The sequence below is a fragment of the Conger conger genome, chromosome 5, assembly GCF_963514075.1.
Source record: "Conger conger chromosome 5, fConCon1.1, whole genome shotgun sequence".
Classification (NCBI taxonomy): Eukaryota; Metazoa; Chordata; class Actinopteri; order Anguilliformes; family Congridae; genus Conger; species Conger conger.
Genome location: NC_083764.1, coordinates 2,778,696 through 2,794,065, shown reverse-complemented (window position 1 = coordinate 2,794,065; position 15,370 = coordinate 2,778,696). Strand labels below are relative to the sequence as shown.

General features: G+C 52.7%; 1 protein-coding gene across 1 annotated transcript; it reads right to left on the bottom strand.

The window, feature by feature from the left end:
- On the bottom strand, positions 1 to 15,215 carry ints7 (integrator complex subunit 7). The gene is made up of 20 exons (XM_061242543.1): positions 15,004 to 15,215; positions 14,648 to 14,777; positions 14,325 to 14,471; positions 12,798 to 12,935; positions 12,200 to 12,246; positions 11,554 to 11,753; positions 10,844 to 10,966; positions 9,981 to 10,098; positions 9,051 to 9,173; positions 8,696 to 8,793; positions 8,118 to 8,429; positions 5,298 to 5,435; positions 4,888 to 5,094; positions 4,028 to 4,222; positions 3,267 to 3,370; positions 2,805 to 2,873; positions 2,391 to 2,523; positions 1,750 to 1,848; positions 1,216 to 1,401; positions 1 to 612 (listed from the first exon to the last, which is right to left on the bottom strand). Exons 1-20 carry the CDS (start codon positions 15,095 to 15,097, stop codon positions 319 to 321), a joined length of 2,955 nt encoding a protein of 984 aa, XP_061098527.1. The 5' UTR covers positions 15,098 to 15,215; the 3' UTR covers positions 1 to 318.
- Between the last annotated feature and the right edge of the window lie 155 nt (positions 15,216 to 15,370).

The following is a 15,370-nucleotide window of genomic DNA, read 5'->3' as shown; positions in this document are numbered from 1 at the left end:
TTGTTAAGGTTTTTGTTTAATAATCATCATCATTATTACACTTTAGCCAGTGTCAGGGAGGACAGATTTGAAGTGTAGAAACCTTTTCTTCCTACAACAGGTAAAATGCACATTTCTGCTGCTGTACAGGAGAATGCGATTTGCAAAAAAAGTCCTGTTTTTGAGGTGCAGACATGGGTGTAGTGGGCGGGACAGGGCTAGAGTGGGCGGGGCATGGTTGTCACGGTGGGCGGGGCGTGGTCACGGTGGGCGGGGCATGGTGGTGATGGTGGGCGGGGCATGGTCACGGTGGGCGGGGCATGGTCGCGGTGGGCGGGGTCACTGGAAGCGTGCGTACACGCTGCGCTGGGGCGCGGGCTGGGGCAGGGGCTGCTGGGATTGCTGCAGCTGGTGGCGGAGCTGTTGGGAGTACGGGTCCTCCAGCGATTTCACCGACATGGTGCTCCTGGGGCCCGTCTTCCACTCGATCCCACTGCCGTCCACCACCGACGTCTCCACGGTGACCGCGTGCGTGCCCAGCACCGAGAAGTTCAGCAGGAACTGCGTGCTGAAGTAGTCGTTGTGAGGCTCCACCCTCCGCTCGATCTCATTGGCCTTCGTGTCCAGCGGAACCTGCCGGAAGAGGGCGGGGAGAGAACACTGAGGATGTTTTCTGTGACTCCTTCCTGTTTGACAGCCTGGCTCCCGCCACGTCACTTCCTGTTTCCAGCACACCACTTCCTGTTTACTGCACATTATCTCCACTGTAATGCCGTTTAACTGACAGAGGAACTGCAGCTCACTTTGCTTTGTTTTGGGTTGTCTGTGGATGTGTAAGCTGGCGAGCTGTTATTCAATCAATAAAGTGAGGACACACTCGTGTGGTCCCTGCCTGGTCTGACCCCCCCCCCCCCCCCATCATTTCCGGCCATTCCCTCCTAGCCCTGGACTCTTAAAGCAATCAGTGCTGCTGTACAAACAGACTGTGTGTGTGTGTGTGTGTGTGTGTGTGTGTGTGTGTGTGAGAGAGAGAAATGTTGCTTTCCAGTCCGTTACGTCATAGTCCAGTCTGTGACATCACAGTCCAGTCCGTTACCTCGTAGTCCAGTCTGTGACATCACAGTCCAGTCCGTTACCTTGTAGTCCAGTCTGTGACATCACAGTCTAGTCCGTTAGCTGGTAGTCCAGTCTGTGACATCACAGTCCGGTCCATGACATCACAGTCCAGTCCGTTACCTTGTAGTCCTGCCCAGACTTGCTCTGCAGGGTGGAGTTGACGTTCAGGCAGACTGACTGGATCTTCCTAAAGAGCCCGGGGGCGGAGCCATGCTGGACCACGCCCTCCACCTTCAGAGTCAGCTGCTGGTTGTTCTGCACCGGGATTGGCTCAGTGGGGCTCCGGGGGGAGGGGGAAAGAGCCAGCTAACGAGGACAAAAAAAGAAAGAAAATGAGTTAAAAAGGACAAATCAGAGGCAGAACGTGGTTTCCTCAGTAAAGGCCTGTCCAACGATAACTATAACAATACCTATAAATATATTGTTCTGAAAACCATTCAAGTCCACGCCACAACTCTTAGTAACACAGAGTGACAAACGATATCGTTGGGATCACTGAGCGATTTTACAGATCGTTCATCAGTGTGGATGCTTGCATCGTTATCGGTAAAGTTATCGTTATGGCTCTTGGTGTGGAAGGGCCTTTAGGGTGGGTATCTGAGTGTGTGGCACCCCCGTCACACACCCCCACCGCCACAGCCCCCCCTCCGGTACCTTGATGCTGGTGGACTGCAGCTTCTGGAAGAAATATCTCTGAAAGGAGAGTGGCACCTTCAGCAGGGCGATGACCGCGTCACACAGGCAACCCGTGTGCTGGAGGAGACAGACACAGCCAATCAGAGACCAGCACAGCCACAGTGACACAGCCAATCAGAGACTGGCACAACCACACAGACACAGCCAATCAGTGACCGGCACAACCACAGTGACACAGCCAATCAGGGACCGACACAACCACAGTGACACAGCCAATCAGAGACCAGCACAGCCACAGTGACACAGCCAATCAGAGACCGGCACAACCGCAGTGACACAGCCAATCAGAGACCGGCACAACCGCAGTGACACAGCCAATCAGAGACCGGCACAGCCACAGTGATACAGCCAATCAGAGACTGGCACAACCACACAGACACAGCCAATCAGTGACCAGCACAACCACAGTGACACAGCCAATCAGGGACCGGCACAAACACAGTCACACAGCCAATCAGAGACATTCTTCACACTGCTTGGCTCTCCCTCTTTTTCCACAGCCAATCAGAAACTGGCACATACATCTTCCATTCAGTGCAGGGGGTGATGGGAGATGTAGTGCTCAGTGCAGGGGCTGATGGGAGATGTAGTGCACTGACCAGGTAGGAGACAGGGGGGTGTTTCCTGCTCAGAGACTCCACCTCCTCCAGCACGTGGCTGAAAACGGACATCAGCCGCCGCTCGTACTCGCTCTGCGCCTGCTCGGAACCCTGGGAACTGTAGTCCGGGAAGCTGGGGGCAGAACACACCCTTTAACCTTTAACCTTTCTACATGGGCCAGTAACCTTAAATCTTTCTACACGGGCCACTAAGGACCGCAGACATATCCCTGTGTAGTATTAAAGTGATGAGAAAGAAGACCTTTTGGTGATGAATATTGGTGAAAATAAGTGATGTTTGTCAAAGAAAATGAACCGATTATTTTGTGACCAAAGGTGATGAAGGTGGTAAATGCTGCTGATTGGCTGTTGCTCTGGCCCAATGAGGACGCTGTGGAAAGGGTGGGGTCTCACCTGGCGGCGTGCGGGTCCAGGATCAGCGCCTCGATCACATGGGAGATCAGCAGGCAGCTCTGCTGCTGTCTGGAGCGGCAAGTAAAGGTGAAACCCGCCAAACACACGCCCCCCTAGACCCCTTCCTACACAGACCACTGCTTTCTGTAGTATTATTTTATCCAAAGCAACTTACAGTTGATTAGAATGAGCAGGGGCCAATCCCCCCCTGGAGCAATGTGGGGTCAGGAGCCTTGCTCAAGGGCTCTGCAGCTGTGTGGATCTTATCATGGCTATATTGGGACTTGAACCACCAACCTTCCAGGTCCTAGTCATGCATCTCAGCCACTCGGCTACAGGCTGCCCCTAAGGCCCACGGGCCTACGTTCTGTAGGAAACATGAGCTGATTAAGCTGGTCAGGTGGTCGTTGTTCACGCCGGATGATGCGGGTGAACGCTGGGACGCGGGAGGGGAAAGGATACAGCTCCAGGCCCCTGAGGGTGGCGGCGTCCGCGTCGAAGGAGGACTGGTACAGCTCGGCGTAGCGGCCCGCCAGGCTGCGGAACTCCTCCATCGACACCCGCATCTGCCCGAGACACGCACCCCGTCACGAGGAAAATCAAAACCACCGCAAGGTCCGGATCGCACGGACCAAGGTCACCGCTGCGATGTTCACTCCCGTCCTGTACCGACCCGACCGATCTATAACCTCATCGTTTATTACCCCGCATTCATTATTGATGTCTTATTAATCTTTCATTCCGCAGCAAGATATGATCATGTTTTATTAACCAATATGAGATGGCCTTAAAGGCCTTATAGGAATGCAGACAGCACACACGTGCAGGAGCTACTGAGGTGAATTACGCCTCACACCAGGGGACTTTCGCTTTAAATCATCAAAACAAACCGCTCAAAAGGTAGAGCAGTTCGGTAATGTGTGCACAGGTGTGTGTACCTGAGTGGAGATGTGTATGATGTGTATGTGTGTGTACAGGTGTGTGAGTGTGTGTACAGGTGTGTGTACAGGTGTGTGTGTGTGTACAGGTGTGTGTACCTGAGTGGAGATGTGTATGATGTGGTGTGTATGTGTGTGTGTGTACAGGTGTGTGTGTGTGTGTGTGTGTGCACAGGTGTGTGTACAGGTGTGTGTACAGGTGTGCGAGTGTGTGTACAGGTGTGCACAGGTGTGTGTACAGGTGTGTACAGGTGTGTGTACAGGTGTGTGTACAGGTGTGTGTACCTGCGTGGAGATGCGTCCGCAGCGCTGCAGCTCGTTGCCGGAGCTCAGGGCGATGGTGGCGGCGATGGCCGGGGGGGGGCTGGTCTTCAGGCTGCTGCAGGTACAGAGGAGCTGGGACAGAGCCTGCAGGGCAGCGATGCGCAGCTTCACAAACTCACACTGGAACGAGAGCGGGCTGAGGGGAGTACTGGCAGCCTGGGGGAGAGAGACAACACCTCACTATCCACGACCCTGACCCTGTACCAACACAACACCTCACCATCCACAACCCTGACCCTGACCCTAACCCTGTACCAACACTAACCCTAACCTCATAACCAGACCCTAACCCTAACCCTGTACCAACACTAACCCTAACCCCATAACCAAGCCCCCTAACCCGATACAACTACCCCTTACCAAAACTGCAAGGAGAACGCTAGTGGTCCCAGTGGGTTAGCGGTGTGTTAGCGGTACCGATTAGCGCCTTGCGTTAACGGGTTAGCAGTACAGGTTTAGCGGTGTGTGTTTTGGTTAGCGGTGTGCATTAGCAGTACAGGTTTAGCAGTGTATGTTTTGGTTAGCGGTGTGCATTAGCGGTTAGTGGTACAGATTTAGCAGTGTGTGTTTTGGTTAGCGGTGTAGGTTTAGCAGTGTGTGTTAGCAGTACAGGTTTAGCAGTGTATGTTTTGGTTAGCGGTGTGCATTAGCGGTTAGTGGTACAGATTTAGCAGTGTGTGTTTTGGTTAGCGGTGTAGGTTTAGCAGTGTGCGTTTCGGTTAGCGGTGTGCGTTAGCAGTACAGGTTTAGCAGTGTGCGTTTTGGTTAGCGGTGTGCATTAGCGGGTTAGCGGTTTGCGTTAGCGGGTTAGCGGTACTGACCGTGAGCGAGGCGATGCCCTTCTGATAGGCGCGCAGGGCCTCGGCGATGGCGGCCATAGCCCCGCTGTAGTCCCCCTCCTGCAGGGCGCTCAGGCAGTGCTCAGCCTGGGAGAACTCCTTCAGACTGTTCAGCCAGAAGTAGAAATGCTCCGACGCCACACGCGTGCGCAGGCTCTGGTACAGCTCACTGCACAGCTCATGACAGCCCTGAGAACACACACACACACACACACACACACACACACACACACACACACACACTCAGATACAGCTCACTGCACAGCTCATGACAGCCCTGAGAACACACACACACACACACACACACACACACACTCTCGCTCTCACACACACACTGTACAGACACACACACACACACACACACACACACTCTCTCTCTCTCTCTCTCTCACCATGCGGGAGGCTTGGCGGGCGATGCGGTACACGGTCCAGCCGTTGGCCACGTCCTCCAGCTGCTGCTTGATCACAGTCTTCACCTCGGCCGAGAGAGACGCCTGACTGGCCACAAACACCACCGTCGCCAGGGAGACCTGCCACACACACACGAGGCTGAGAGACTGTGGTTCAGAGCGTTACGGTTACAGCGTGTGTCAGTTACACTGCGTCAGGGTTACAATGCGTCTCTGTGTGTCTCAGTTACAGTGTGTGTCAGGGTTACAATGCGTCAGGGTTACAATGCATCTGTGTGGGTGTTAGTTACAGTATGTCTCTGTGGGTCTCAGTTACAGTATGTCTCAGTTACAGTGCGTCAGGGTTACAATGCGTCTGTGTGGGTGTCAGTTACAGTGTGTCTCTGTGGGTCTCAGTTACAGTATGTCTCAGTTACAGTGCGTCAGGGTTACAATGCGTCTGTGTGGGTGTCAGTTACAGTGTGTCTCAGTTACAGTGCGTCTCTGTGGGTCTCAGTTACAGTGTGTCTCTGTGGGTCTCAGTTACAGTATGTCTCAGTTACAGTGCGTCTCTGTGGGTCTCAGTTACAGTGCGTCAGGGTTACAGTGCGTCTCTGTGGATCTCAGTTACAGTGTGTCTCTGTGGGTCTCAGTTACAGTGTGTCCCTGTGGGTCTCAGTTACAGTGTGTCAGTTACAGTGTGTCCCTGTGGGTCTCAGTTACAGTGTGTCAGTTACAGTGTGTCTCTGTGGGTCTCAGTTACAGTGCGTCTCTGTGGGTCTCAGTTACAGTATGTCAGTTACAGTGTGTCTCTGTGGGTCTCAGTTACAGTGCGTCTCTGTGGGTCTCAGTTACAGTGCGTCAGGGTTACAGTGCGTCTCTGTGGATCTCAGTTACAGTGTGTCCCTGTGGGTCTCAGTTACAGTGTGTCAGTTACAGTGTGTCCCTGTGGGTCTCAGTTACAGTGTGTCAGTTACAGTGTGTCTCTGTGGGTCTCAGTTACAGTGCGTCTCTGTGGGTCTCAGTTACAGTATGTCAGTTACAGTGCGTCTCTGTGGGTCTCAGTTACAGTGTGTCTCTGTGGGCCTCAGTTACAGTATGTCTCAGTTACAGTGCGTCTCTGTGGGTCTCAGTTACAGTGTGTCAGTTACAGTGTGTCTCTGTGGGTCTCAGTTACAGTGCGTCTCTGTGGGTCTCAGTTACAGTATGTCAGTTACAGTGCGTCTCTGTGGGTCTCAGTTACAGTGTGTCTCTGTGGGCCTCAGTTACAGTATGTCTCAGTTACAGTGCGTCTCTGTGGGTCTCAGTTACAGTGTGTCAGTTACAGTGTGTCTCTGTGGGTCTCAGTTACAGTGCGTCTCTGTGGGTCTCAGTTACAGTGCGTCTTTGTGGGTCTCAGTTACAGTGTCTCTCTGTGGGTCTCAGTTACAGTATGTCTCAGTTACAGTGCGTCTCTGTGGGTCTCAGTTACAGTGTGTCAGTTACAGTGTGTCTCTGTGGGTCTCAGTTACAGTGTGTCTCTGTGGGTCTCAGTTACAGTGCGTCTCTGTGGGTCTCAGTTACAGTGTGTCAGTTACAGTGCGTCTCAGTGGGTCTCAGTTACAGTGTGTCAGTTACAGTGTGTCCCTGTGGGTCTCAGTTACAGTGTGTCTCTGTGGGTCTCAGTTACAGTGTGTCTCTGTGGGTCTCAGTTACAGTGCGTCTCTGTGGGTCTTAGTTACAGTGTGTCAGGGTTACAGTGCGTCTCTGTGGGTCTCAGTTACAGTGTGTCTCTGTGGATCTCAGTTACAGTGTGTCTCTGTGGGTCTCAGTTACAGTGTGTCTCTGTGGGTCTCAGTTACAGTGTGTCCCTGTGGGTCTCAGTTACAGTGTGTCAGTTACAGTGTGTCCCTGTGGGTCTCAGTTACAGTGCGTCTCTGTGGGTCTCAGTTACAGTGCGTCTCTGTGGGTCTCAGTTACAGTGTGTCAGTTACAGTGCGTCTCAGTGGGTCTCAGTTACAGTGTGTCAGTTACAGTGTGTCCCTGTGGGTCTCAGTTACAGTGTGTCTCTGTGGGTCTCAGTTACAGTGCGTCATGGTTACAGTGTGTCCCTGTGGGTCTCAGTTACAGTGTGTCTCTGTGGGTCTCAGTTACAGTGTGTCATGGTTACAGTGTGTCCCTGTGGGTCTCAGTTACAGTGTGTCAGTTACAGTGTGTCTCTGTGGGTCTCAGTTACAGTGCGTCTCTGTGGGTCTCAGTTACAGTGCGTCTCTGTGGGTCTCAGTTACAGTGTGTGTCTGTGGGTCTCAGTTACAGTGTGTCTCTGTGGATCTCAGTTACAGTGTGTCCCTGTGGGTCTCAGTTACAGTGTGTCCCTGTGGGTCTCAGTTACAGTGCGTCTCTGTGGGTCTCAGTTACAGTATGTCAGTTACAGTGCGTCTCTGTGGGTCTCAGTTACAGTGTGCCTCTGTGGGTTTCAGTTACAGTATGTCTCAGTTACAGTGCGTCTCTGTGGGTCTCAGTTACAGTGTGTCAGTTACAGTGTGTCCCTGTGGGTCTCAGTTACAGTGTGTCAGTTACAGTGTGTCTCTGTGGGTCTCAGTTACAGTGCGTCTCTGTGGGTCTCAGTTACAGTATGTCAGTTACAGTGTGTCCCTGTGGGTCTCAGTTACAGTGTGTCAGTTACAGTGTGTCTCTGTGGGTCTCAGTTACAGTGCCTCTCTGTGGGTCTCAGTTACAGTATGTCAGTTACAGTGCGTCTCTGTGGGTCTCAGTTACAGTGTGTCAGGGTTACAGTGTGTCCCTGTGGGTCTCAGTTACAGTGCGTCTCTGCGGGTCTCTCACCAGCAGCTCCTGCTGTCGGTCGGAGGTCGATCGGCCTGCGACGCGGTACAGCTCCATCAGATCTCCCAGCATGCCCTCCCCCAGCACGGGCATGTGCGTGGCGATGGCCGCCAGGGCGTGGCACATGAGCACGCGGGCGGGGTCGCGGGCGGGGTCACGGGCGGGGTCGCGGGCGGGGTCGCGGGCGGGGTCGCGGGCGGGGTCGCGGGCGGGGTCGCGGGCGTGGTACAGCTGGCTCAGCAGGAAGTCCACCGCCGGCTGGCTGAGGTGGGGCCGGCTCCGCAGCAACCGCACCAGGGAGGTCAGCGCCGTCTGGGGTCAGGGGTCAGAGGTCAAGGGTTAACAAGGAAAACTTTGTTTCCTGTCTGCAAGCAAGGCAGCAATCTCAAACTCCATCAATCCTGGAGGGCCAGGGTCACGACCTCCCCGTTCCCATAAGAGCAGAGACTCATCTCCTCACACTGGTCCTGGACTTATCACCTGTGTGTCACCTGTCTCTGTCTTTTAGCCCCCTTGTTGTTTCTGAAGCATCTGTTTGTTTGTCTTTTGCAAGAGAGGATGTGCCAATCAAACGCTACCTTCAGCGTCGCCTGGGCGCTGGGGCTGTCGTCCTGGCAACACATCACCAGCAGAGACTCCACCCCCAAAACAGTGTCCTGCTCCAGCTGCAGCACCTCTGTGGGGGGAAACAGCCTCCTGTTAAAACCTCAAACACACTGAGCTGTCTGGAGCCTAAAGTCTGACCCCCTGTAGTAAGTGTGTGTGTGTGTGCACCATAACGTAATGGTATGTAATGTAATACATTGTAACATATAATGTAATGGTATCTCAGGTGTGTCTGTCCTACAGGTAAAGCAGGTCAATAGAAACCCCTGTGAAGGTGGATCTGAGCTGCAGGTAAGCCGCGGTGCATTCTGGGACACGCCCTCCCACCTTTCTCCGGACAGGAAATGGCGATGTTGCACAGGACCGTCACGCCGTGCGCGGCCACCGCCAGGTTGCTGTGGTAACAGCTCTCCTGCGCCAGGCGGACCAGGTCAGTGGGCCGGGCGGGGGCTGCGGAAAACCAGATCAGAGCCGGCCTGACATTCCCGAAAATTCCCAGTTGCCACAGCAACACGGAATAACAGATCAACGTTGAGCAGACGTGTTTTTTTTCTGGACCAATATCACAACCAAGATGCAGCTGTGAGCCAGATTCAACATCTTCTCATCAGAGCTCAAACACATTGTTCCTGGGACCCCGAGTGACAGAGTCTGGGACCCTGCTGGACTACAGCACCCCCTACAGGAAGGGAGTGGAGTAGCCCTGCCTCCTGTGGGCACAGGTCTGAAAGGTGCACTTCACTGCAGTGACTGAAGCTCACAGGAATGGGAGGAGAAAAATCACTTTGTTGGAAAATACCTTTAGAGCAGAGGTATGGATATATTGTGTACTCACAGTAGAGTAGTGTGTATGTGTGTGTGTGTGTGTGTGTGTGTGTGTGTATATATATATATATATAAAGGTGAGAGGTACCTGTGTTAGAGCTGAAGTACTGTTTGATGTGTGTGTGTGTGTGTGTGTATATAAAGGTAAGAGGTACCTGCAGTAGAGTGTGTGTGTGTGTGTGTGTGTGTGTGTGTATAAAGGTAAGAGGTACCTGCAGTAGAGTGTGTGTGTATAAAGGGGAGAGGTACCTGTGTTCGAGCTGAAGTACTGTTTGATGTGTGTGTGTGTGTGTGTGTGTGTGTATGTGTATATAAAGGTAAGAGGTACCTGCAGTAGAGTGTGTGTGTGTGTGTGTATAAAGGTAAGAGGTACCTGCAGTAGAGTGTGTGTGTGTGTGTGTGTGTGTGTGTGTGTATAAAGGGGAGAGGTACCTGTGTTCGAGCTGAAGTACTGTTTGATGGCGATGCTGGCAGACAGGGTGGAGAGCACAGACAGCATGCCCAGCTTCAGACTGTTGTAGGGGATACTGAGAGCACACTCACACAGCGTCTGCAGAGAGAACACACACACATAAATACATAGTACACACACACACACACACACACACACACACACACACACATAAATACATAGTACACACATACACACACACACACACACACACACACACACACACACACACACACACAGAAATAGATATTACACTCACTCTCTCACTCTCTCACACTCTCACACTCTCACACTCTCACACTCTCACAGCGTCTGCAGAGAGAGGGGTCACACACACACACACACGTAAATAGATAATACACACACAAGCACATAAATACATAGTACATACACTCACACACACACGCACATAAATACATAGTACATACACTCACACACTCACTCATACACACACACATACACAGCATCTGCATTCAGAGGACACACACACAGGAGATGTGTTTGGCCAGGTAAGAGACAGACAGGTGAGATACAGGTGAGCACAGGTGTGTTCTCCCGGCTCCACAGGTAATATATATACGTACAGGTAAGAGACAGATAGTTGACGTGTTTGGCCAGGTGAGATGTGTGTACAGGTAAGAGACAGACAGTTGACGTATTTGGCCAGGTGAGACGTGTGTACAGGTAAGAGACAGACAGGTAAGATGTGTGTACAGGTAAGAGACAGACAGTTGACGTGTTTGGCCAGGTGAGATGTGTGTACAGGTAAGAGACAGACAGGTAAGATGTGTGTACAGGTAAGAGACAGACGGGTGAGATACAGGTGAGAGGCAGGTGAGCGTACCTGTGTGTTCTCCCTGCTCCACAGGTGAGGGGCCCTCTTGGCCAGCAGCTTCAGGTCGTGGATGGAGAGCCTCTTCACCGCCCTGCGAGGGTCCTCTTTCAGGTACCGCAGCAAGAGCTGGATCTGCAGACACGTCACCACGGCAACACGCACGGGAGAGGGAGAGAGACATGGAGAAAGACAGAAATGAAGTGAGAGTGACCGAGAGATAGAAAGATGCAGAGTGAGTAGAGAGATGAGAGAAAGAGATAGAGAAAGAGAAAGAGATGGAGAGAGATAGAGAAAGAGATACAGTGCAGTCCGTAAGTATTTGAACAGTTTCTGTTCTTTTGGATCTGTAGTCCATCTGTAGACATTGGATTTGAGGTGAATGACTGTCACCTTTCATTTGAGGGTATTTACAGTCCCCCCCAATTTAGGGGACCAAATGTAATTGAACAGTTGACTTCTCAGCAGTTTCTGATTAGTCATTGTGTATTCAATTGCCTTCTTAGTACAGGTATAAGAAAGCTTTCAGTATTTAGTCCTGATTCTAGGATTCTGATTGCGTTTGGAGTGTTTAGTTGGTCCAAAGAAGGGCTCACCTGCTGGGGGATGTGTATGAGGGAGCAGGTAGAGCAGGTAGGTCTCACCTGCTGGGGGATGTGTATGAGGGTGCAGGTGGGACTCTCCTGCTGGGGGATGTGTATGAGGGTGCAGGTGGGACTCACCTGCTGGGGGATGTGTATGAGGGAGCAGGTGGCCAGCTGGGTGAAGGTGTGCAGGCTGGTGATGACCATGTGTGTGGAGGGGTAGGAGGTGAGCAGCTGCTGGAGGAGCTCCCGGCTGCAGGAGGCCAGCCCAGCGTCGTGGTGCATGTGCTGCAGCGTGGGGATCAGCTTCAGCTTCAGATCCACCGGGGTGTCCAGGCCTGAGGGACGAGACCAGCGTCACACACCACCTGTCTTATTAAAGCACATTTCAGACACTTCCGGTCTTATTTAAGCACATTTCAGACACTTCCTGTCTTATTAAAGCACATTTCAGACACTTCCTGTCTTATTAAAGCACATTTCAGACACTTCCTGTCTTATTAAAGCACATTTCAGCCACTTCCTGTCTTATTTAAGCACATTTCAGACACTTCCTGTCTTATTTAAGCACATTTCAGACACTTCCTGTCTTATTTAAGCACATTTCAGACACTTCCTGTCTTATTTAAGCCCTGGACTTCATGTACAGCCATGTCCTGTGTTTCTAGGGCTCAGTTTCACAGCTGTCTTATATCTGAAGCTGTAGCTGAAATCGCTCGGGGTGAAGCTTCAGTGAAGCGCTTCCAGGTCAGAGTTCAGATCTGAAGCCTCAGCACAATCTCACCTTGAATCATCTCGCTTATTTTATTGCAAATCCCTGCAGCGAAATCCCTGCAGAGGAGACAAAGCAGAAAACACAACTTAACAAACACAAGCTTTAAGTAGTTTATACACTTTGCCATTTTCACTATTCCAATAGTACCTAATGATACAAGCTAAAATATCCACACTGTACATAATAATGGCTAATTGGCAAACTACAGCCTCAAGAAGCCTAACTAATCATGCCCTGATTCAATTGGCAAAAGCATTGTTCATTGCTCCACCTCAGCTGGTGTGTGGTGAGCGTTCTGGCTCAAAATGGCTGCCATCGCATCACCCAGGTGGGTGCAGCACATTGGTGCTGGTTGAGGCGAGTTTCCCCCACAAAACTAAAGTGCTTTGAGTGTTTGGAAAGCTGATTTATAAATGCAATGATCTATCAAACTGATGGCAGTAGAGGCAGGGGGCAGTAGAGGCTGGGGGCAGTAGAGGCAGGGGGCAGTAGAGGCAGGGGGCAGTAGAGAGGAGAGGCAGGGGGCAGTAGAAGCTGGGGCAGTAGGGGCACGGGGCAGTAGAGGCTGGGGGCGGCGGATCTTCCCCCACAGAGCGCTGTCTCTCACTGTGACTGGGCGGAGAAGCTGGCCGCGGCGAAGATGGCCGCCTCCACCTCCACGTTGTCGTGGGAGTCCAGGCTCTGCCGGATGCTGTGGTGTGCGCTCTTGCGCTCCGGGATGATGGAGGCCATGCTTCCCAGCATCCTGAACGGGAAAAACCACAGAATTAGAGCGAGGAGCGAGGAGCGCTTCCCACTGCGGCAGGGAAGCCAGAACATTTTAACAAATTATTATCATTAATACAGTCAGTTGAGGATGAAACGTAGAGACCAGGACTGCGAATAGCTAAGCTCCGGGAGGGGGGTTCAGAGGGGGGTTCAGAGGGGGGGTTAGAGGGGGGTTCAGAGGGGGGGTTAGAGGGGGGTTCAGAGGGGGGGTTAGAGGGGGGTTTAGAGGGGGGGTTAGAGGGGGGTTCAGAGGGGGGGTTAGAGGGGGGTTCAGAGGGGGGGTTAGAGGGGGGTTCAGAGGGGGGGTTCAGAGGGGTTTAGAGGGGGGTTCAGAGGGGGGTTTAGAGGGGGGTTCAGAGGGGTTCAGAGGGGGGGTTCAGAGGGGGGTTCAGAGGGGGGTTTAGAGGGGGGTTTAGAGGGGGGGTTAGAGGGGGGTTCAGAGGGGTTCAGAGAGGGGTTTAGAGGGGGGTTTAGAGGGGGGGTTAGAGGGGGGTTCAGAGGGGTTCAGAGGGGGGTTCAGAGGGGGGTTTAGAGGGGGGGTTAGAGGGGGGTTCAGAGGGGTTCAGAGGGGGGTTCAGAGGGGGGTTTAGAGGGGGGTTCAGAGGGGGGTTCAGAGGGGGGTTCAGAGGGGGGTTCAGAGGGGTTCAGAGGGGGGTTTAGAGGGGGGTTCAGGGGGGTTTAGAGGGGGGTTCAGAGGTAGGTTTAGAGGGGGGTTCAGAGGGGGGTTCAGAGGGGGGTTTAGAGGGGGGTTTAGAGGGGGGTCTAGAGGGGTTCAGAGGGGGGTTTAGAGGGGGGTTTAGAGGGGGGTTCAGAGGGGGGTTCAGAGGGGGGTTTAGAGGGGGGTTTAGAGGGGGGTTTAGAGGGGGGTCTAGAGGGGTTCAGAGGGGGGTTTAGAGGGGGGTTCAGAGGGGGGTTTAGAGGGGGGTTTAGAGGGGGGTCTAGAGGGGTTCAGAGGGGGGTTTAGAGGGGGGTTTAGAGGGGGGTTCAGAGGGGGGTTCAGAGGGGGGTTTAGAGGGGTTCAGAGGGGTTCAGAGGTGGGTTCAGAGGGGGGTTCAGAGGGGGGTTCAGAGGGGTTCAGAGGGGGGTTTAGAGGGGCGTTTAGAGGGGGGTTCAGAGGGGGGTTCAGAGGGGGGATTCAGAGGGGTTCAGAGGGGGGTTAGAGGGGGGTTCAGAGGGGGGTTTAGAGGGGGGTTTAGAGGGGTTCAGAGGGGGGTTTAGAGGGGGGTTCAGAGGGGGGGATTCAGAGGGGTTCAGAGGGGGGTTAGAGGGGGGTTCAGAGGGGGGTCTAGAGGGGTTTAGAGGGGGGTTTAGAGGGGTTCAGAGGGGTTCAGAGGGGGGTCTAGAGGGGGGTTTAGAGGGGCGTTACCGGAGTGTGATGGCCCGGGCCACAGGGTCGTTGCTGTGGATCACGGAGAAGATCCTCTTCACGAACTCGTCCACGTTCAGGATCTTCTCCAGGTGCTTCTCGCTCTGCTGCGTCACCTTCAGCACGCACAGGCGCAGGAAGTTGTTCCTGCAGCGGCGGGAGAACATCCGCAGCTTACACCCCGTTTGCACACAGGAGACATAGCGAAGTGCCCGACAAGTAACATTCATTAATTACATGCACATCGTGCAGCGTGAACAAGTGTAAGTGGAAACTGTTTGACAACAGGAGACAAGTAAAAACTTGCAGACTTAGCCACCCACCCGAGTCGGAAGATGTCCGCTAGCTTCAGGAAAGCGGAGTTAATGAGGATGGGGAACGGGTACTTCTGGAAGAGTTTGGGGAAAAGGACCACCGCCTCGCACTGTTCGCCGAGCTTCCCGGACCGTAGCCCTGCAGTGCGCGTACAACAACACACCCATGAGCATTTTAGCAATCCATATTTAACATTCTATAGTTAGGGAATATGGATAGCATGAACTTGGAAGAAACCAACTAGCCACCATATCCAGATGTTCGGTTGCAGAAGCCAGCTAGCTAGCTAAACACGTACATCTGATTATTACATGTCAGCTAATTACACGTTAACGTTACTAAGTTAGCTACAGTAGGATCATACCTTTGTCCAGTTCCATTAGAGCAGAATTAGCATCTAACTCTTGCTCTCCGTAACCGGCTTCTGACAGGAACGAGCGTGCTGTAGACAGCGACATTATTTTCTTGTCTTGACAAGTTCACCAACTTTACCGATCAAATGTACAGATTTTAATCTCAATTTAAAGTGATCACGGAATGAAAGGATCTGGAGAAACAACAAACTCCTTCCCTAGATGCACAGCGGCAGGAAGTGAGGTACCATAATTGTCGCTAAACATGAGCGAGGGAAAATCCGCGTGCGGTGTTGTTTTTCTCTTCGCACACAAAACATACTTTTCTACGATTGATCTAGGTTACCCAGGTTATGTATTTAGACCAATGGTAGACGT

Excerpts from the sequence above, each read along its gene's own strand:
- ints7 (XM_061242543.1), bottom strand. The coding sequence starts at position 15,097 with ATGTCGCTGTCTACAGCACGCTCGTTCCTGTCAGAAGCCGGTTACGGA. Across the intron at positions 4,223-4,887 it reads AGGGCATCGCCTCGCTCACG|GCTGCCAGTACTCCCCTCAG; the intron begins GTCAGTACCGCT and ends TCTCTCCCCCAG. Across the intron at positions 3,371-4,027 it reads GCGGACGCATCTCCACGCAG|ATGCGGGTGTCGATGGAGGA; the intron begins GTACACACACCT and ends TGTCTCGGGCAG.